General features: G+C 46.8%; 1 protein-coding gene across 1 annotated transcript in view; it reads right to left on the bottom strand.

The window, feature by feature from the left end:
- HUNK (hormonally up-regulated Neu-associated kinase) overlaps positions 1-24410 on the bottom strand; it is a 53389-nt gene that overhangs the window by 27200 nt on the left and 1779 nt on the right. The window contains exon 2 of the mRNA XM_083171853.1: positions 9885-10125. Coding sequence (XP_083027979.1) covers positions 9885-10125 — 241 coding nt within the window. The remainder of the gene's footprint in view (positions 1-9884; positions 10126-24410) is intronic.

Below are 24410 nucleotides of genomic sequence, written 5' to 3'. Positions count from 1 at the left end.
ATCCCTATCTGTTATTTTTCAAGCACAGCCTGTAACATAGGGGCAGATATACTAGGCCACGCAGAGTGATAAAGCAGATGTCAATCAGATCACAACTGCCATTTTAAAGGCAGTATTTGAAAATGTCTGTTAGGAGCTGAATGGCTGGTACTTTATAACTTTTCAAGGCAAGCACGGAGTAATATTACCACGTGAAAGAAACCTCTAGGTAAATGATTGCCTTGTAATAGTATACCACTGCACGGTCCCATTCCCACATACTTCTGTGGAAATAGGCCCTCCAGCTGTTGTGAAACTACACCTCCCAGCATGCATTGCCATAGTTTTAGCATTCCCTAATAGCAAAACTGTGGCAAGGCATGATGGGACTTTTAGTTTCACAACAGCTGGAGGGCCCTAGTTCTGCCACGCCTGCCTTAGAGTGTAATAAAGTGGAGATAGAAATCAGCTCCTGTCATTTTAAAAACACAATCATTAACACAGCAGTTAGGAGGTGGATGGCTGGTACTTTAGCCCTCTCCAGTTTATCACTGTCCAAGGCTAAGTACAAACCCCTGAAAGCCACCTACATTACATCGGGCAGATCCAGCTAGATATTAGTGCAAATACAGTAAATCTGTACAATAAAGGAGGGACACTGCCACCCCCAATACAGCATCATGCTTGCCAGGCTAGCGTATGACCGTCTCCCTTCAATCCATTTGCGACAGTGCGGTACCTTGGAAACCTTAAGATCACGTTCGACAGAGCTCCAAGAGAGGAGCATAAGGCATTTATATTTAGCAACCAATCAAAATACATATTCCATCTGTAATATCTGCAGTGAGGACGCACAGCACTTATAGCAGCAGAATTCCGGGGACAATAGGAAAGTTGTCATGGTTTATTGACCGTTCTACCTTCAGACACAGGAAATGGTACATCTATGACGGAGGTTATGACACAGCAACTGGCGCTGACAGTTAATAGCCTTCTCGACCCTCTCAGAAGTACGCACGGTATACGAGGTCTGAGTCGATTCTGAATCATCTCATTAAACTCAAGCATCAGGCGTCTATTTTTAGACAGCATTTCATGAAAAAGGTGCTTGAAACTCAGAACCACCAAGATAGGATTTGGTTACCTTGGCGTTGGGGAAAAGGAGAAATGCTAAAAAATATAATATAAATCTATAAATAGGTTTAGAAGGAAGACGAAAAGCTGCAATTTAAGTCATGTAAAATACAGAGAACTCTACAATGTAAGGTTTTAAAATAAAGTATTTAAGAGAGCTGGTAACTCTAGGGAGGGCGTAGAACTTTGATAAGTATATGTAAAAGTGTGCAAATGTTGATGGGCTGGCAGTCATGTTGCGGTATTGCTAGTGGTGGCGCAGAAGTTCCCCTGCATTAGAGCTTTCCAGTGGACCAACCATGGTGACTTGGTCACAGAACAAAGATTACAGGGTGTATTAATCAAGAGGTGATAGAACTCACTGTGAATGATAGAACTCACTGTGAATGATAAAACCAGCCAATCGGCTCCTGCCATGTTTGAAAAACGACAGTTGGGAGCCGATTGGCTGGAGCACCATTATTACGCGCAATGAGTTTGATCACTCATTAACAAACGGGCCTCTACATTCCCATGATGCATCAGGAAGAGTTCCAAGCGTAGGTGCATTCCAGGAGGCCAGAAGAGGAGGTTTCTTAAAAGGCAGCTAGGGGGCACAGTCTCAACAAAATCAGTGGGGGGCAAGAATATTGTGCCCAAGGGTGGTTTAACCCCCTTAAATCCAATAGACTGGTGCAACCTGTTCAAAAACAGGGCTAAGAAGGAGTCTTACAGGAAGAGAAAAGGAATTGTCCAATAACCAATGCTTGCAGTCCACCAGAATGTCCAACAAGCTGCTGTTGTGCTTCTAGCACACTCTGGCCTGTATTTCAGCTCTGAAATACAGACAGGCTGTGCTTTATGCACCACAACAGGGAGAGTGACACCCCAGGCAGGAAAGGGGAACTGCACCAGTTTTGAAAGGTGCAGGGTGCTAGAGTGAAGGCTAGGATTCCCCATTGAGGCGGCACAGACCTTGGAGTGACCACTTTACTATAAAATCTAAAGCAGTCTAAATGTTATGTTCTGAGCCTAATCCTCTACATTTGTGAGCTTTTGCCCCACCATAAAGTATTATCCCGAGACGGCTTTAAGGCAGTAACGGATGAATCAGAGTAAGCCTTCCCAGGTGCGGGATTACCAGCGAGGTGAGCGCGGCAGACAGAATATCTGTAACACTTCAGCTACTAACAAGGGCTGAAAGGTTTAAAAGCATTTGGGCATTTCTTGAGAGATCCACTGGAACCCGTCCATAGGATGTACATAGGATATAACGTTACATAAGGGGCCTGGAGCCTGGCCAGATAGACAAAACGGTTACAGAATGATGGACAGGAGGCTTACAACAGTATCGCCCATGAAGAGAACCTAATACACATTATGGGATCTAGTTACTAAACATCGTTTTTTCATAGCCACCAATTCTTGGCGGCTTTCAGAAAGAGTTTGAAATGGGTAGTGATACATGCCAGGTTTTACATGTGTTGCTGATGTCCTGTTAAACTCAGCACTCAAAGTTTAGTAAGTATCCATAGGGCTGTGTCCTGTAGAATACTTATGAAATTGGGTGAACGCTATGTACACCTGCCTGACACCGCAGATCCTGTAACACACCCTGTGTCCAGTACACTGTGACACCTTCCTGACACAGCACAACCTGTAACCCCACCTGTGTCCAGTGACACCTGCCTGACAGCACAACCTGTAACCCCACCTGTGTCCAGTGACACCGGCATGACACAGCACAACCTGTAACCCCACCTGTGTCCAGTGACACCTGCCTGACACAGCACAACCTGTAACCCCACCTGTGTCCAGTGACACCTGCCTGACACAGCACAACCTGTAACACCACCTGTGTCCAGTGACACCTGCCTGACACAGCACAACCTGTAACCCCACCTGTGTCCAGTGACACCGGCATGACACAGCAGATCCTTTAACACCACCTGTGTCCAGTGCACTGTGACACCTTCCTGACACAGCACAACCTGTAACACCACCTGTGTCCAGTGACACCTGCCTGACGCAGCACTACCTGTTACACCACCTGTGTCACCTGCCTGATGACAACCTGTAACACCACCTGTGTCCAGTGACACCTGCCTGACGCAGCACTACCTGTAACACCACCTGTGTCACCTGCCTGATGACAACCTGTAACACCACCTGTGTCCAGTGACACCTGCCTGACACAGCACTACCTGTAACACCACCTGTGTCCCCTGCCTGATGGCAACCTGTAACACCACCTGTGTCCAGTGACACCTGCCTGACACAGCACTACCTGTAACACCACCTGTGTCACCTGCCTGATGACAACCTGTAACACCACCTGTGTCCAGTGACACCTGCCTGACACAGCACTACCTGTAACACCACCTGTGTCCCCTGCCTGATGGCAACCTGTAACACCACCTGTGTCCAGTGACACCTGCCTGACACAGCACTACCTGTAACACCACCTGTGTCCCCTGCCTGATGACAACCTGTAACACCACCTGTGTCCAGTGACACCTGCCTGACACAGCACTACCTGTAACACCACCTGTGTCCCCTGCCTGATGGCAACCTGTAACACCACCTGTGTCCAGTGACACCTGCCTGACACAGCACTACCTGTAACACCACCTGTGTCCCCTGCCTGATGGCAACCTGTAACACCACCTGTGTCCAGTGACACCTGCCTGACACAGCACTACCTGTAACACCACCTGTGTCCCCTGCCTGATGACAACCTGTAACACCACCTGTGTCCAGTGACACCTGCCTGACACAGCACTACCTGTAACACCACCTGTGTCCCCTGCCTGATGACAACCTGTAACACCACCTGTGTCCAGTGACACCTGCCTGACACAGCACTACCTGTAACACCACCTGTGTCCCCTGCCTGATGGCAACCTGTAACACCACCTGTGTCCAGTGACACCTGCCTGACACAGCACTACCTGTAACACCACCTGTGTCCCCTGCCTGATGACAACATGTAACACCACCTGTGTCCAGTGACACCTGCCTGACACAGCACTACCAGTAACACCACCTGTGTCCCCTGCCTGATGACAACCTGTAACACCACCTGTGTCCAGTGACACCTGCCTGACACAGCACTACCTGTAACACCACCTGTGTCCCCTGCCTGATGACAACCTGTAACACCACCTGTGTCCAGTGACACCTGCCTGACACAGCACTACCTGTAACACCACCTGTGTCCCCTGCCTGATGGCAACCTGTAACGCCACCTGTGTCCAGTGACACCTGCCTGACACAGCACTACCTGTAACACCACCTGTGTCCCCTGCCTGATGACAACCTGTAACACCACCTGTGTCCAGTGACACCTGCCTGACACAGCACTACCTGTAACACCACCTGTGTCCCCTGTCTAATGACAACCTGTAACGCCACCTGTGTCCAGTGACACCTGCCTGACACAGCACTACCTGTAACACCACCTGTGTCCCCTGCCTGATGGCAACCTGTAACACCACCTGTGTCCAGTGACACCTGCCTGACGCAGCACTACCTGTAACACCACCTGTGTCACCTGCCTGATGACAACCTGTAACACCACCTGTGTCCAGTGACACCTGCCTGACACAGCACTACCTGTAACACCACCTGTGTCCCCTGCCTGATGGCAACCTGTAACACCACCTGTGTCCAGTGACACCTGCCTGACACAGCACTACCTGTAACACCACCTGTGTCCCCTGCCTGATGACAACCTGTAACACCACCTGTGTCCAGTGACACCTGCCTGACACAGCACTACCTGTAACACCACCTGTGTCCCCTGCCTGATGACAACCTGTAACACCACCTGTGTCCAGTGACACCTGCCTGACACAGCACTACCTGTAACACCACCTGTGTCCCCTGCCTGATGGCAACCTGTAACGCCACCTGTGTCCAGTGACACCTGCCTGACACAGCACTACCTGTAACACCACCTGTGTCCCCTGCCTGATGACAACCTGTAACACCACCTGTGTCCAGTGACACCTGCCTGACACAGCACTACCTGTAACACCACCTGTGTCCCCTGTCTAATGACAACCTGTAACGCCACCTGTGTCCAGTGACACCTGCCTGACACAGCACTACCTGTAACACCACCTGTGTCCCCTGCCTGATGACAACCTGTAACACCACCTGTGTCCAGTGACACCTGCCTGACACAGCACTACCAGTAACACCACCTGTGTCACCTGCCTGATGGCAACCTGTAACACCACCTGTGTCCAGTGACACCTGCCTGACGCAGCACTACCTGTAACACCACCTGTGTCACCTGCCTGATGACAACCTGTAACACCACCTGTGTCCAGTGACACCTGCCTGACACAGCACTACCTGTAACACCACCTGTGTCCCCTGCCTGATGGCAACCTGTAACACCACCTGTGTCCAGTGACACCTGCCTGACACAGCACTACCTGTAACACCACCTGTGTCCAGTACACTGTGACACCTGCCTGACACAGCACAACCTGTAACACCACCTGTGTCCAGTGACACCTGCCTGACACAGCACTACCTGTAACACCACCTGTGTCACCTGCCTGATGGCAACCTGTAACACCACCTGTGTCCAGTGACACCTGCCTGACGCAGCACTACCTGTAACACCACCTGTGTCCCCTGCCTGATGGCAACCTGTAACACCACCTGTGTCCAGTGACACCTGCCTGACACAGCACTACCTGTAACACCACCTGTGTCCCCTGCCTGATGACAACCTGTAACACCACCTGTGTCCAGTGACACCTGCCTGACACAGCACTACCTGTAACACCACCTGTGTCCCCTGCCTGATGACAACCTGTAACACCACCTTTACATGAAAAGCTCAGAATTTTAGTGAGAAGAATGTTCTATATGTAGAGGACACAGACATAATGGTTCTATGCTAGGTGTGTTAGGTGTTCAGCATTTTGGTGACCAGACACCAAGGCGTTGTCCTGTTGTAGCTTAGGACAAGTCAGTGTTGCCGAATACTAGCTCTTATTATCCCCTAACAGGGCAGGTTTTACAGATCTCCAAGTTGGTGCACAGGTGCATTTATTACTGATTGATGGATCTAATTAATTCAATTGCGATACTGAGGAGATCTGTAAAACATGCCATGTTATAAGACCCAGAGGCCTGGAGTTAGGAAACACTGACCTAAGTTTCGGGAATAATTTCTATTGATGTCGGTGGGTGCTGACCTTGCTGCATCCTTAAAAAGATCCTGCTGCTTTGAGAAAAAGGCCACTGAAGATCTGGCTGTATTTGAACACCACTGCCCTACACAGCATTCAACGGATCATGCCTTGTGCGTGGATGGGAATAGTGATCAATAATTCAATCTGTATAAGTACTTTGTATTTTTAGCAATCACCTATAGACAAATGCATGTTGCCGATGAGCACTGTGGATGACCAGTAGGGGGCATCCTCCCTTATTACACCTCTCTACACAGTAATCTGCAGGCAGCACAGCTTGTAAAGTACTACAGGGTCCAGACTATGGAGTGGTGGTTGGTGTAACTATATAGAACACTTGTAAAAATACAGAAATAACACTATTGTCCCCAATAGGTGCATGAGAATAAAGACTCAATTATTAACTATATATGGATCAGTGCAACATTTGCTGGACTTGCAAACCGTTAGGAATTCGCAATCAGCGCGTTACAATGGATTTTCCAGTTGATAAAATCCAGCAGCGAAAAAAAACTAAAAACGGGAAGTTGCGACCAAGGTCAGGCTAGAAACTGTTTTCCAAGTTGCGACCAAGGTCAGGGTAGAAAATGTTTTCCAAGTTGAAGCTGCTGCCTCCAAAAATTCCCCTAAGGCCAGAAATGTGAGCTTGAAAATCAGGTATCACGAACACATGCACAGTTGTTTTGTAATAATGACAGTGAGTAGAATGTTTATAATCACCTGCTCCTTTCCATGAATTATATTCCAGACAGATAAGGAAACTTGGCTATTGTTTCCCCAATTGTATCAGGACATTTTTCACACACACAGTACATTTCCTAACACTCGGAGCACATCAGGTGAATAGAGAAGAGGGGGGGGGGGCTGTATGAAAAATGTGCCATTGTCTTGGGCGGTGTCCTACATATGGGACATAGCAAAATCGCTTACTTAACATGTGTTTAGTCAGCCACCACCGCTGCATTGTTCTTATCCATTTTGTTAAACCAGGTGTGCAATATAATAGATCCCACAGGAGCCCCTAACAGAAACAGCTACAGGCACTTCCTCCCAAACAGGGACCACCCCAGTCCAAATTACCCCTCTCTAAATTACAAGCGGCCAGGAGGCCTGGGAGGCTTTAGCAGCGGACTGTGGTTTCAATGACCTGACCCCCAGCAAAAGGTTACAGTTTACAGTCAGAGTCCGGATCTCTTGGGAAGTAAATGAATTAGCCTTCCCCATGTACCTGATTTACTATATTTTGACTGGATTTTTAATAGATTTACTGTTTAGGGAAAACCCATGATTGACAGGAGCGAATATTCCCCCAGTGATGTCACAGTTCCATATACTGTACATTGCATCGGATGCAGAGTAACAACGCAGAATAAAAAGGCCAGAACCAAGGGCTTGATCATTTTCATTCATTTGTTCTCAACTCAAATGTTAAAATGTTGCTGATAGAAGTAGAAATTTTGCTTGGTACTCTTTACCTAGAACGGCGCCCACGATTGAAATCGCGGGCATCGCGGGTAAAATCGCGGTAATCGCGGGCATCGCGGGTAAATCGCGGGTACATCAAAATCGGGTACCCGCGATTACCGCGATTTTCCCATAGGGAACAATGTTAAAAAGGCAGATTGACCGCGATTTTAGCGTTAAATGCCTCAATGCCCGCGATTTTTACATAGGAAACAATGTTAAATGGGCCACAGAGCCCTAATAGTCCCCCTGAAGTCTTAAATGGCCCCCAAAATTTTTAACGCCACCCCACGATCAACGCGAACCCGAAGCGTGGCGAGCGCAGCGAGCCCGCGAGGGGCGGCGGTACGCGTCCTACGACCTTTTCATGCCCTACTATCCACGTCGGCGTGGAGTTGAGAATAGAATAGTGTGGCGAGCGCAGCGAGCCACCGAGCCCGAAGCGTGGCGAGCGCAGCGAGCCCCGCGAGGGGACGCGGATACCTTCACAGTTATACGCGTCCCCTCGCGGGCTTCACAGGTGTCCGCGTGGCCACGGACACCTGTGAAGCCCGCGAGGGGACGCGTTAGTAGGGCATGAAAAGGTCGGAGGACGCGTACCGCCGCCCCTCGCGGGCTCGCTGCGCTCGCCACGCTTCGGGTTGGCGTGGATGGTGTGGTGGCGTAAAAAATTTTGGGGGACATTTAAGGGTTAATGGGCTCTGTGGCCCATTTAACATTGATTTCTATGGCCAAATCGGGTGGATTGAGGCATTTAACACTAAAATCGGGTCCATCGCGGCTTTTAACATTGCTTCCTATGGGAAATCGGGAGCATCGCGTCGCGGGCATCGCGGGTACATTTATGGCCGGCCGCGACGCGACCGACGCGATTTTTCAGGTTTATTTTTCGGGCATCGCGTCGGTCGCGTCGCGGGCAGGCATAAATGTACCCGCGATGCCCGCGACGGGCGCCGTTCTAGGTAAAGAGTACCTTTTGCTTATTGATATCTGGTTTGCCATAGACCACACAGACATTTGATACTGGAATAAATAATTATGAATAATAATAATTAAAAAGCCAACATTGGGGAAGCGGAGGTGGCAATAGAGCGCTAGGCCCCTTGTATTTTTGCCTAGTTACACTGAACTGCTATAGAACCCTACAAATACACCCATTCTTTGTCCTCCATGTAGACATCGCCGCTGTCTCAGGTAGCGATTCCCATTTTAAAGGTCCCCATACACTAATCCAAGGTATTGCATGCAACCTCCACCACTGCCCCGCATATTATACATCGTATCCACCCCTAGAAAGTGCTGCCGGGTCTGACCAATCTTCCATTCAGCACTAGCGATCCGATGCACATGGGTCCTTGCATCGGAATTGGAGGTCAGGCACATACGATTTAGGCCATTTTTCACCCGATTTCTCAACCCGATCCGTCGGAATCGGGTGAAAAGGGCCCAGATCAAGTGCATGGACAGTTTTATTTGCAAACAAATTTGCGTATACAGGTATTGCACTAGCTACTTAGGATTAGTATATTTGTCGTGAAAAAATTGGTAATTAAGCACGATACCTTGCACTCATAACCCCTAGCCCTTGCCCCTTTTTTACCCAGATGACGCACTTTTCATAGTGCACTAGCTAATAGGATTAGTATTTTTGTTTCAAATTAAGGTGAATATAAGAAAAAAGTTATAGAGTTCTTGGCAAACCACACGGGTTTATAGATAGGTGTATGTGGGCATACCCATATATAGGACACTGTCGTATAAAGAACATGATTGGAGCTAGGCTTTCTATGTACAGTGGTAGCATCACGCTGTAAAATGTGTACATACATATGTAGCAATACATGTGTACATGATGGAAAAAACTGTTATATGTAAAAATATTTCAAAGCAAATATATATATATATATATATATATATATATATATATATATATATACATATACACACACACATATATATGCACACATACATACACACACACACATATACACATACATTTCCCAGCTTTAATAAGGACTATAGAAATTTGATTTGCAGATAAAGTGCATTATTATTCCCCCCACCCCCATGCAATACATGTCTGACACACACATGTAACAAGCATGTACCTACCCTCTCTCCGGTCACCACATGCAGACCCTCCCGGACTTTGGCAAAGGAGCCCTCTCCCAGCTTCCTCCCGATCAGGTAGTTGCCCACTCTCTTGGTGTGCTGGAAGTTGCGGAGACACTCCCGGGACACGGCGCTCACACAGGCCGGCAGGAAGGCGTCCTCCAGTTGCACCGGGGGCTTCTCCCCCAGCAGGAACCTGGGGGGAGATTCGCTGAGCCCGTCCCCAGCAGCAGCCGGCATCCTGGGTGGGGGGGACACAGAGGAAGAGAAGGGATCAGCCCAGCAGCAACAATCAGTGACCAGCAGTAGCCCTGAATGACCCCAGCAGCAGCAGCAGCCATGCAAGTCCTGCCTGCAAGCGGCAGCTTAATGTCCAGCGACCATGCAATGCAATCTGCTTCTGGTTTTATCAATGGAGCAACTGGTACTATACTGGGAGTGGGTGGCTGCACATGGTCCCTGCCTGGTAGGAGTCCCAGCAGCAGTGTGGGTATGGATGCACAGCCCAGCCAGCAATGCTAGGAAGGGACTGGAGGAGAGAGAGCTGCAGGAACTGGAGGAGAGAGAGCTGCAGGGACTGGAGGAGAGAGAGCTGCAGGGACTGAGACTCTCCCTGTCTAAAGCCTCATTCACTCTGTGCAGTAATATAATCCCATCACAGGCGGCGGGAACAGATGTGATCTGAGCTCTGCACTGACTGTGCTGCAAAACCCCTGTTCAAATCCTTCCCCCCTCCTCCTGCACTCAGCCCAAATCCCCCTGCTCCCTCCACCACTCACTTCCCCTGAGTCCTCCTCCCCTCCTCCTCAGTCACTTCTAACCCAAAATATACACTGCACTGGTCATTATTCCTATACTGGTTACTACCCTGTGCTGCTTTGGTGTGAAAAGGGCAAACAGGGACTTTTTTTTTTTTATTGTTAGATGCCAAAATAATTGTGTGAGGTAAAAACAGCCATTATGGGGCCCATATATCAACGAGGGATCTAATTTGTTTTGAATGATAAAACTTTTGCATATGATCAATGTTTCTCTGAGAAATGGGCCGCCAACTGTAATTTAGGTCAACATGTATTGTATTAGGTCAATCACTGAAGGTCCACAGGGCTAAGGGAAGGTCGACATGATTTTTTTCACATTTTCTTTTCCCCAAATGTCTACACACTCGAGGTGGACACCGTCAAAGTGTACCGCGTCCCCTTTGGTTCTGGCACGGTGCCCCGCTGCGCTCTGCACACCATTTTATTCTCCCATCATGCCGTGGTGGATGGTAGGGTGTGAAATACCGCCTGTCAGTACATGAAATATGAAAAACTGTCGACCATTTGACTGTCGACCTTCCCATTGTGGATCTTCCAACCCTGATGACCTTCAGTGGTCCTCCCAATGCATGTCAAGCTAAGTGGGGTTGACATCCTGATCGTATCCTCATGCCAATTAGGAGCAGAACACATGCCAGTTAGGAGCTGATTGGTTGGAGCAATGAGTTTTAACACTCACAGGGGGGAATTTACTAAGATGTGTATTCTACTTCACATGTGATGTTGCTGTGGGCAACCAATCAGAAACTACTTCTTATTTATTTAGCAGCCTCTAGAAGATAGTAGACAGGATCTGATTGGTTGCCCATGGCAACATCACATGTGAAGTAGAATACACATCTCAGTAAATATCCCGCACAGAGTTTTATCACTCGTTGATAAATGAGCACTATATTTTCTCTGGAAATCATCCTGATCCTATGTGAGGAAGGATCAGGGGAGCTGCGCTAATACTATGAATAAAAGTGTCGGTCCCCCAGCCTGTAAGAGAAAATCCTATTGGCCCGCTAATTCCAAACTCTGGCCTTGTTGTGTTTACAGGGCTTTTTCCCAGGGGCTTGTGGCTTGCGTGATTTACCAGCTAATTGTACGCAGGCTTCCTTTTTATAGGCCCCTGTCTGCAAATATATACCACCGGCTGTGTGATGGTTTTATTGCTGCGGCGTGGGAGCTAGTGTGAGACTAAGTGCAATGCGATGGCGACTTAAGTAGTGCCTGCGTTAAATATATATATGACAGGGGAAATCTTATATCTGTATTTCACACAGCTCAGCATTCCTAGATTTCAACTAGTACAAGCTGCTGATTTTTCATGAACGTGCGTAATGCGACCGCGTTCCAGAAATAACCACAAAGTAACATTTCAATTCAGTGGTTTCAGACGATGATATCATCGGACTGTATCGCACTAGATGTGGCGATGGGTCATGTTAATGCCAGTGATGTCATCATTTACTGGTGTGTCTTTACAAACAAAGACACATCTATAGAAGTGGAATGTATTTAATCATAGTGATGGCCATTCACCATCGATGATTCAAAATCAATGTTAAATACTTTTGCCATCGATGTGGGCGAACCAAATGGTTTCCCTACATCGATTGCATAGTAGAAACAATGTTTAATTTTTTTTTCTTCAAGGTGCGAGGACACGGAGCTTAGCTCCACCCCTGACAACCCAGAAGCCCCGCCCCCACGGTCTGATTGGCCTGTGGGCCAGTCATTCAAAGAGAATGGAAAACCATCAATAGCAAAAACTATCGATGGTTGACCATCACATAGTTTTTAACTATCAATGTCTGGATGCAGAATCACCATCGATGACAACCATCGATGACGACTGCACCTATGGCCATCCCTACTTAATCATTGGATACTGCCAATATGCATCATTGGGTTAAAAATGTTCAGTTACATATAATATTTTTTTGGTAGAGGATACTACTACACCCGCCCCCACCACCCCATTATGTGGTTAAACAGCTGATATCAGTCTAGAACCTGGTGATTCTGAGAAACAAAAGACACAGAGTCATTTAAAATACATGAGATTCGTAATTAGCGTGCAAATGCAGAAGCCTTTGTGGTTTTTTTTTTCTTTTGTGAAAATTCGGCTGTTTTTGTTGTTGTTTTTACTTAACATTGAACCCCGCTGGCACTGTACACAGCTGGCTTCTTTGATCATGAATAGACTTAGTGGAGAACAATACTTGCATCTGAGTATAGTTACTTATCTTAGTGGAGCTGTACTACTTGTTTTGAGCTGTTGCGTTTCTCAACGGGAAGGGTCAGAAGCGTGGGTACTTGTTTCCTAGCACGGCGCCCAATGCATCGCAGACCATAAGGCATACGATGGTATGCGATGCGATGTTACGCGATGGCAGGCGATGTTATACAATTTTAAATTGTATACCATCGCATTGTATGCCATTGTATCGCATATATATGTGTTAAAAGTGCCCCCTATAAGATAATTAACCGTGATGGGTGCTTAGTATGTTAAATGCACCCCCACGCCACCCCCACTATTTACGCCAACCTGAAGCGTGGCGAGCGCAGTGAGCCCACGAGGGGCGGCGGTACGCGTCCTCCGACCTTTTCATACCCCCACTATCCACGTTGGCGTGGAGTTGACTTTATATAGTGTGGCGAGCCAGCGAGCCCGAAGCGTGGCGAGAGGACGCGGAATACATGTACAGTAATACGCGTCCCCACGCTGCGCTCGCCACACTATATAAATTCAACTCCACATCGACGTGGATAGTGGGGGTATGAAAAGGTCGGAGGACGCGTACCACCGCCCCTCGCGGGCTCGCGTGGGGGTGCATTTAACATTATAAGCCCCCATTAGGGTGCTTATACAATTAAAAATCGGATAGGAGGCTTATACGATTTAAAATAGCATTGCATCGCGGTGTATGGCATGCGATGCGATTATATGTCGTACGACTTAATATCGTGGGCGCCGTGCTAGGAAACGAGTACCGAAGCGTGTAACGCCTAAATAATGGTTCTAGAGTAGTTTCTGCTAACACACCCTACACTTCACTAAGGTTACAGCGATTACAGCGGGACAGTCGCGCTATTTGGAGACTGTCCCTCCTTTGGGGGGGGGGCAATATCTCGCAGGAGAGCCGGAGATCACTGCTCTACTCTGCACCGTGTCAGTCACCCATTGACGCTAATTCCGTGACTATATGTGTGCCAACGGTAGAATTTAGCAATGTGTTGAGCAAGATCCCGTAACACCCCCCCCCCCCCCCCCCTCTGAACACCATAAAACATTTGCACGTGTGTGCTGATGTGTCGGCCTTGGTTTAGAATGGAAGCCAGTCCAGGTTTCCCGGTAGAGTTTTGCTTGTGAGGGATCAGAGACACATCTGGTTTGTGCTACGTGAGAAAGATGCACAACGCTCCAACCACATAAGGTCAGCAGGGTTATGATGTATGGTTTCAATACAGATGCTGAACAAATGGAAGTGTACGTTTCAATAGCGCGTGAACACATGACGGAGAGCAGACATCTGGAGGCATTTTCACCATGTAACTCTTTAATAGCACTGAATGGAAATAGATCATTCCCAGCAATATTACATTATAATATCATTACAACATTTCTATATATAATATTATGACATCATTGTTGTCTTGATGTTTATGGCGCAACAAAATGTATGCAGCAACTTACAGGGTACAAAAGGACAGATTTACTAAGCCTTGGAGATAGGGGTCAATTCAATTATAGTTGGAACCTGCCGCCAATCAGGGGTTAAAGTGAGGGGGAACTGGGTGGAACTGGGTTCCACCACCTCTAATGGCAGGGGGAACTGAGTTCCACCTCTACCACAGTCCTGAACAGTAATTCCAATAGAAAATCTTGTCCCAGCGGCTTCTTCTTCTGGCACGGCGTATGTAATATAAAGTTAAGATGAACAACTGTGGACAGTATGTGTATAAGGGGCACTACTTTGTGATTTGATATGAATCAAGGGCACTACATGTGGTGTAATGTGTATACAATTGTGCTACCATGTGTTGTGGGACCATTATCCCTTTATGGGCACAAATTCCCTGGCACTGGTCTAGGCTCTGCCTAATAGGGGGGTGGGGGGGGGGGGGGGTGTCAGGGGAATGGAGTTCCACCACCACCACTCTAGGACCACTTTAAGCCCTGCCGCCAATCCGCGTGCTTTTGTCGCAAGCGGGGCCAAATTTGACAGGTTCCCCAGCACCGTACTCCCGCTGCTGCTGCTGCCGGGTCGGGTGAGCAGCAGCAGTCGTATCCGACAGTCGGATTTGGCTCAAATCTGACAGTTAGATTTGGCCGCACAATTGAATAGGTGTTGTCGGATCCATTCCGACAAATGCATGTGGGAATGGATCCACTTTAATTGAATAGACCCCATAAAGAGGTCCATTTACTAAGATGAAAATTCTATGTAACAAATGGTTAAAACCAGGACATGTGCATCTCAGGACACAGAACTAGAACTTCCAGATTTAGGGCCAGTTTCACTAAGCTTCGAAGAGTGATAAAATGGAGAGTGATAAACAGCCAGCCAATCAGCTTCTACCTGTCATTTTTCAAACCCAGTCTGTAACATGGCAGGTGGGAGCTGATTGGCTGGCTGTTTATCGCTCTCCATTTTAACACTTTTTGAAGCTTGATACATCTGAGGCCCGTCCACTTTATTTCGTTTTTACAATTCAGCAATAAGCGGAATCCTTAATAAAACTGGTATTGCCCTAATTTATAGATGCAGTGTTGGTACACCCATAGATTTATTTCAGCCTTATATCCATTATATGAACGGGTGTCAAGTCAACATTCTCCATGATGAGGGATTTACTCCTAACGTTAAAGGGAATAAGGGTTAGAGGTATCAAGCATTGGAGAAAGAATACTAACCAATCAGCTCTTATTTATCATTTTTCAAACACTGAGTGGGAAGTATTACGCATTGCCTCATGGGTGCGATTAATTCCAGCATTAATAACGGTGGTATATACAGTACCTAGGAAATCGCCAAGTTCAGCTTCCCCCGGCTAGAGCTGTACTGTGCGATACAAGGATTTCTGTTTTTATGACCCGGGACTACTTCTGCTCATCTGCAGAAGGACATACAGTATGCACCACAGGGGGATTCTGGTAGGGATGCGATTGGATCCCTCTCCATCAGAAATGCGAGGAGCAGCCCATAAGCGTAAACAAAAACCATGTATTTAGTTAACGCCATTGGGTCAAACCACCATAAGCATCGCTTCCTGAAAGCTTGGTTGTATGAAATGCAGCCTAATCCCAAAATGTCAGTTTTCGGATTTTAATCTGCATTTTCCTTTGAGTACAACCCCACAGCCTGTTATTTGACAGAAGCTGATTGGTTAGAACATGCGTGCTCTGGCCTGCGGAAATGGCCAAATAGCGAAGTTCTGCACTGCGGTATATAATGCTCAATCGGGATCCTTATACGCTGATGGTCAAATTTTGATTTTAAGACGCACTTCTAAAGAAAGTTACGGGTGTGTAAGAGAGGCAAACACCAGTGTGTAGTGTACATTGCCTCACTCAATAGTACTTTAGCACAGGGACTTGGAGAAAACTCACCATCATCATTTTTGAAGTGCAAAGGTTCAGCCACGGCTACTCAACCAGCAATATACTTGAGCCCTCCCACCATGGAGTCGTTAATGTGTAAAAAGCCTCAGGGTTTGGGGTCGGGGGATCGGTTCCAAGCAGCTCAGCCAAGTAAATGTAAATGCATTGCACACGTATTTCCCTAAACTCATGTTAGTGCCTGAGATTATCATCTGCTCCCAGGGTTTCATTCTATTGGCTTTGCATTTGGAGCGGTGTTGAACAGATTCAGACACCCGCTCGATGCATGTCACAGATAGATAGAGATAGGGCCTTATTCTAGTTCACTCTTTCTGACAAAATCCATATTAGATGTACAAAACCATGTGCACTGCAGGGGGGCAGATGTAAAATGTGCAGAGAGAATTAGATTTGGTGAGTTATTTTGTTTCTGCGCAGGGTAAATACTGACTGCTTTATTTTTACACTGCAATATAGATCTCACTTTGAAGTAAAACCCCACCCAAATCTAACTCTCTCTGCACAAGTTACATCTGCCCCACCTGCAGTGCACATGGTTTTGTCCATCTGAGAAGGATTTTGTCAGAAAGAGTGAACTAGAATAAGGCCCATAGTCACATGCACAGAAAACTAGAAATCTAGTGTGATAGCTGTTTAATTCCAGACACTTCGCTTGCACATTGCAAGACTGTGATCACGCTTTTTGAGCACACAATAACACTGTTCTGTTGTGAATTCTAATAATCCTGAAATGTGTTATGTAGTACATCCTGCTCCACCACTGGAACGTTAATTGAGAAAAGGTGATTTTATCATTTTATGAGAAAAAACATACTATTGGGTATATAAGTCGGCCTGATTGGCCTCTCATGACCGGTTGCTGTATTTTTGTCAAATTGTATTTGATAATGATATGTCATATGGTAATAAATAAGTATTACGGTCTCCAGGATCAGAGCACCTGACAAATTAGGACTGTAAGAGGCCCATTCATCAATGATCGCCAATTTAATGCGCTCTGGATTAGCGCACAGGATTTCATAGTACTATGAGATCACATTGGTGGGATGTATTAATCAGAACCCACTGGGGCTATGAAAGGAGCCCGCCCCTGCCATAGTCATACATGAATTAGGCCCTGGGTGTGGAGTGCTCGACCAACAGCACATTGCTTTTTCACTATAGGATATCATTATTTAAAGGAGATTATTGGGTGGAGAGACGTTCCTCCTATATGTACCGCAAGGCACAAGCCTTTGGGGCTGATGTATCAAACGGTGAAAATAGTAATATGAACCAGTGGAGAAATTGCTAATGGCAACCAACCAGCTTCCAGGTAGCATTTATAATGTGCATTTGCTGCTAGCTGCAGATTGATTTTCCGGTGCTGCTTTCAAGCACGAGGAATAAGGCGTACACCGCAAGATACGCCGGGAACCTAGCAAATCATTTTGGTAGACATTTATAAATGGCACTTTCTATCCCTCTCATACTAAAAGTGTTGTGCTTGCAGCCTTATGGTCCTGTGGAAAGGTCACATTTTCTTCTACGTATATCTGTAAGAATTTAGTACAGACAAAGGTGCGTGTGGTGTAGGAGAGAATAACAAGTTGGATGTACGGATTTTGTATCTTGTAGAGACATGTTGCACATACAGTAATGCGTTTTGTTTGCAGTGTCTTTTGCAGTGAGCATTTGTGTGTGATAACAGTTGTGTGTCAATGCATTAATGCTGCTAACCACAGACCCTGTGTTATTCTACTCTGGGCCATTTAACTGGTGGGCCCCATAGCAGCCGCTGCCCCAACCGGTATACCCATGTGGTGCACATTATCCTGTGTAGCTGGTGCTCGCTGGAAAAGTCTCTGACATACTGTATAGCAAAGCAATCAGATGGTCAGACAGTGATTCCTAAATACATATTTAGCCTAGGGTCGCTTCTTTCTGGCTACCCCCTTCCGGGAGAGGGCAGCCAGTACATTGAGAGCAGGGGGGTGGGGCCGTTAATGGGCCAGCGGCCAGTCATTTGACACTTTTTTTTAAAATACCCAGCGTGCCCACCCCGCTGATCGCCGCCCGCTGCTCAGCACCTGCCACCCGCCCCACTGCTCCTAACCGCCCGCTGCAGCTCAGCACCTGCCGCCTGACCCACTGCTCCTCATCGCCTGCTGCTGCTCAGCACCTGCCACCCGCCCCACTGATCCTCACCGCCCGCTGCAGCTCAGCACCTGCCACCCGCCCCACTTCTCATCGCCTACTGCAGCTTCCCGTTACATGTGATAAATCGCATGCGATTTATCACGTAAAAAATGGCACATCAAGGGGCAGACTTATTAAGCTTGGTGAAGTGATAACGTGGCTTGTACTTTATCTCTAGCCAATCAGCTCCTACTTGTCATTTTTCAAATCAAGCCTGTATATACACAGTTGAGAGCTAATTGGCCAAATCATATGTGAGCCTCCCGGGAAGCTGCCGGACGTCTCACAGGAGAATTGGGTCAGACTAAACGTATGGGCACTTTAACACAGCCTAATGTAATGCACGTCAGCCTATGCCATTGGCACCTTAAGACGCATCCCTCTGCCCCACGCTCTGCAGTAAGACGCATCCCTCAGCCCCACACTCCTCATCCATCAACCCCACGCTGTATACTAAGCGACTATAGTGAAGCATTGGGAAGGAGGCAGAATTTTGTGTAACCGTAGGAAACAATGATATTTGCTTTCTGCAGACAGGATAACACAATGAACTACTGTACGTGCATTTGCAGTATGTAGAACACGCTGGGTTGGCTTTCAGCCGATAACCATCTTCTCTTTGTAATGTTACCAACTACAGATTACTCTCTAGGTAGAAATTAAATTACAACAGCTTTTCCGGCGAAGCTGTGTGTCAGATAGAATTCCAATTCTCTTGCTTGTGACAGATTACTCTTTAATTACCTGTGTACGAGAAATAATAAACTACTGAATCTGGATGAGTTCTTAATTTAAGTTTGTTTGTCAGTTTCTAAAAGTGGAAAGAGAACAGATCTTAATTACATTTAGAAGCTCATTTCAGGAAACAAACCATAACCTGTGGTAGAAGAGAGTAATTTGATTCTCCGTCCAATGGCAGGATCATTACTGAGTGTTACCAGCTGTTACAACACAGACATTTGTAAGAGGATGAAGACTCTAATGAGAATTCCCAGCTAAGGTACTGTATACTATCATGTATACTGTATACTATCATGTGGTGTCTGTTATGTTAAGGTATATATCTATACTGACCCTTTTTTTTTTTCAGGAGTGCAGGGATTACTTGTGTGTCTTGTGTAATAAATAATATTTAGGGGGTATTTATTAAAGGTTGGAGAGAGATAAAGTAAAGAGAGATTTGGGGGCTTATTCCGGGTTGCCTACTTTTACAGTCTCTTATCCGGAAGAAGCCTGAAGAGGACACTGTCAGCAGAACTGATATCGGAGTTATTAAGCCCCGCCCTCAGTCCTGCAAATACCGGGATTCGCGGGTCTCCGGTGAGGGGGTGGGGCTAAAATTATGACATTTTAGCTCCGCCTCTCCCGAAAAGCCGCAAATTGCAGTATTTAAACAACAGGACGAGGGTGAGTGGGTGGGTGTGGCGGAAACCGGAGGGTTGGCCACCTTTCTGGGGGGCCGGGAGGGGGGACCCAATTACAGAGGTTCTGTGGCTGATTAAAACCATGCGAAATACAGGCTTGAAGACAACCAGCCACAGAAGCTGTGTAATTCATTAGTGCCCCAGTTTAAAGGGACAGTACAGAATCCTATCCATCGGGGGATCAGGGAAATTTAGCATGTTAAAAATGTTCGATTTACTGATTCCCGGCCATTTTCATTTGGGGATTTTTAAATATGTTCATTATTACTGACTCCCAAACTGGCTGTCCAGGAAATGGGAAATTGTGAGAATCCACCACTGATTTATGGGGGCCTTAACAAACTGTTTAAAAAAATGATACTTAAGGGGCCCATACTACAGCAACAATCACAAAGAAAATCAATTAATAGATTTTGTGATTTTTTTTTCCTCCTCGATTTAAAGATTCCACAATCCACAAATTCTCTGCACCCATACATATTATTTTGTGATTTGCAGATCATTCTCAGCAAATACAGATCACTGTTAACAGAACCCAGTGGTTTTCAAACCACTTCTGTTTTATACTTCAACTATACAGCCATCTAGTGGCAAGAGGTGCAAACTACAACGGCTTTGTGAAGTACCGTTGCGCTTTCTGTCAGAAAATTGCTGCACAAATCGAATTTTATAACAGAACAGGGTAACAGGCGGATTTGCATGGGTGTCTTGCTAGGCTGTGCGGGAGTAAGAGGCGGTGGGCATCCTCTGGGAGACGTGACCAGGCAGCCAGGAGCACCGTCTGAATTTTGGGAGAGTAGGCGAAAGCAACTCTATTTGCTAATTCTGCATTTTTTTGCTAGATGTATAGGGGCCCATCTATCATTCAATATTTGTGGTTAAATCCCCGAAAACAACCGTAGGTTAGCCATTCTCCTTCTGTTTGGTCATTAACGCTGTATCTTCTTTACCGGCGAAGGAACTATTGAAGGCAGGCCTTTGTCGCGGCTTACACTGCTGCAGCCTTTTAGGATAGAACAGAAAGGCTGCTAAGTGTAGCAGACTGCAGAACGTACAATACCGCAGATACAAAGGGGAAGTGTTTATGTTCAGCTACCCAGCATGGAATGGTTCCTTTCTTATTTACAGCGGATGAATACAGCACAGCTGTACACATGCAGCGCTTTGAGAGGCAGTGGGGAAAATGTAAGTTAGCATTACCGGGTGTGCCTTTACAAATCACAGTCATTTCTATACAGCACAACGGAGAATTACAGGGCTGAAGGTTCTTCGAGAAGAGTGCAGCCCCTGATGTATTTCCTACTCTGAAATAACAGGGTACACGCTGCACAATCCAGCAGCGATAAGGAAAGACGGGAATTCCTGGGAATGTGGGAGAAGATAATAGGCCTTTTAGAACTAGCGAACATTTTGTTGCTTGTACTGTATGGTAATAGTCAGAGTTCTGGTACAATGTGTTCTAGGGTACGTGAGCCTTACTGCAGGGTCTGTGTATGGCTTAGCCATGGGTAGTATATAACCAGAATCTAGTGCAATGATAAATGTGCCGCTCCCGTGTGTGTGTGTACGATACGATCTCACAAGTCCACGGAATAATAAATTATCGTTACACATCAACTCCAACAACTAAAGAGGGGGAACTGGGCTGCGGCCCATACCTCCCAATTGTCCCACTTTTCGTGGGATGATCCTGCATCCCACCCATGGTCGGCAGTGTCCCGCGGTGGGGTGGGGGTTGGGAATCCCCCTGCCCGGTGCAGTAGACCATGGAATAGACACTGTGCGCATGCACACAGCATCCAACGGCATCCCTGTGAGGCCACGCCCCTATAACATAGACCACGCCCCCTTTTTTAGTGTCCTGTTTTCTAAATCCAAAATGTTGGGAGGTACGATACACTTCTGCGATATTGAATGATTTTGATACATCGTGCCTATAAATCGGATGAAAAGCAGAGTGTGTTTTACCTCCGGATCCGATACTCAGTCCCGTGCGCATTGGATCTAGGCCGGAGATCATCAGATTTATTGGACCCCGCAGTCATTGCTGGGAGCGCATGTGATGTATGGTATGCAAAAGGACTGCCTACATTATATCGCATGTGATCCAGCCACTGGGGAGCCGCCAGGTTACATGGTGTCTACACATCAAAAGTTCGACATAAGATTTTTTTGCACTTTTCCATACATCCAAGTGGACTCGATTGGGAACATGAAAGAGTGCAGTGGCAGCGATGGCCTGGGAAGGACCCTAGCAGAACAGAAGCCATCTGAATATAGCATTGGTAATGTTAGCACCCTGCACCTGTCACTACCTGTGCAGTTCCTCTTTCCTGCCTGGGGGTGTCACTCTATGCTCTGGTGCTTCTGTCATTCTCTGGTCTGGGCTACAGATCAGAGTGTTCTAGAACCACCAGAGCAACACCACAGGCAGGAAATACAACTGCACAAGATGTTACAGGTGCAGGGTGCCAGACTGATCGTAATCAGATTCTGAAAGCGATATCTCTTTAGAGTTTGATGAATTGGGGAATCTGGGGATTTGCGTTACCTGATTAAAAGTCAATGAAAATTATTATTTGTCAACTACTCTCAAGTATAATGAATAGGCCCCGGAGTCACTGGGGCATCTAATGGAAGTGCTTTTCTTGGTCATTGCTGCTTGCAAATCTATATTAAAAAAATCAATTTGCAGCACAATTATGTTCCGGGAGAGATGTGAAATTGTTCTTTTGTGCGCTGCAGGCACGAGAAGGCGTTCTGCAAGATGTTACTTTTCCACACGTCCGTCAGATGTCTGAAATTCTGGAGTTCACAGAAAATGAAAAGAAAAAAAAAATGACACTGAATTGATTTCCAAGACATCCTGGCACATAGAGGAAACGATCCTTCTCCTCCTTCTGTCTGTGTCCCTGTCATTATGTTCTTAGCAGTATCCGATGCCTGCAGTCTTGGCGCACCTGACTGTCTTATGTCATGCACTAGCGCAGCCTAGTGGCCATGTGTGATAATACGCTGCACTTTACAGTTCCTCGAGCGCCCTTTCTCACTTCTATAAGGACACATGCTCTTAATGCCATTGGGTAACCATAGTAAAATCCTAAACGTATATTCTAATTCTGCAGCTCCACTTACTGACCTCTTCTGTAAGTAAACGCTTTGGGAGAAAATGGGCAGGTATACAGCCCACCAAGAACCTTTGCAATCTTGTGGACCGATGTGCAGTAGAGAACACCTATCCTTGTGTATCACTGGTTAATTCTCTATAGATTGGAGCAGTGCAGCGTGTAGGAGCGTTCAGACCCTAATGCGATTACACGGATCATGTTAATAAATAATGGGAGGTCTATTCACTCGCCCTCTGCTCATTATCAGTGAGTATTTTATAGAACAGGCTGCTAGTAGGTTGGGTACCTTAACATATGAGGAGTTTATACAATGCAGCAGAAAGCAGACTCCTTTCATTTCATGTTTGCATTGTTCCCTGTACAGTACTGTCTGTACTAGGGACAAGAGAGAAGCAGAACACGCCAGTAACTACAGTAACTCCACCTTGCTAGACCCAGGTTGCACTGCAGGTGGGGCAGATGTAAAATGTGCAGAGAGAATTAGATTAAAGAGGATTGTGTCCAAACACAGGTCTAAATGGCTGGAGAAAAATCGAGCTGTCCTGTATTTGGGGCTACATGCAAAAGCAGCCATATTTACCTTGCATGCAAAAATCAATCAATTTGGATGGAGATAAAGTACTAGCCAATCAGCTCCTAACTGTCCAGTTACAGGAACGGTTTGATAAAGGACAGTTGGTTAGTACTTTATCTCCGTCCACTTTTATCGCTCTGGAAAGCTTAGTACATAGAAGTATGGATCATATGGTCAATAGCACTAAGGATGACATGTATTGGGTCGACCACTGAGGGCGACAGGAGCCAAGGTCGACCCATGGGGTGGTCATCATGGGCTTAGGTTGACATGTCATTCGGTCGACATGGGCTAGGTTGACAGTCAAAAGGACGACATGTTTCCATTTCGGTGCACCGCGTCCCCTCGCATGGTTGGCTGCGCTCACCATGCTTCGCCCACGGTGCACACCATGCTTCGGGCACAGTGCCTCGCTGCGCTCAGCGCACTATTTTATTCTCCCACAGCACCCTAGTGGATGGTAGGGCATGAAATACCGCCTGTCATTATTCCGGGGTCTGGTAATGTGCCTCCTTCTAGCAGTAACACCCTTAGGTTAGGAGTACCGACCTTAGATGTTATGTAAAGAGCAATTCCATCGCCAGTCTCGGATTGCTTAGACCAGTCTTTGTAAACTGCTCACATGTGATGTTAAACAAGATCCCTGACACATTACAGATAATTCAGATGCCTGTTGCTTTAGCAACTGTTGCAGGCATTCAGCAGCACGGATGTTCCACGTGCCTGATTTCACATTCTATACTCACACGTGTTTCGCCAGTTGCTGTGAGATACTGTCAGCACC

Source organism: Crinia signifera, chromosome 2 (assembly GCF_055691185.1).
Source record: "Crinia signifera chromosome 2, ASM5569118v1, whole genome shotgun sequence".
Lineage (NCBI taxonomy): Eukaryota > Metazoa > Chordata > Amphibia > Anura > Myobatrachidae > Crinia > Crinia signifera.
Note: the sequence above shows the minus strand (reverse complement) of the source record. Positions and strands in the feature narration are given on the sequence as shown.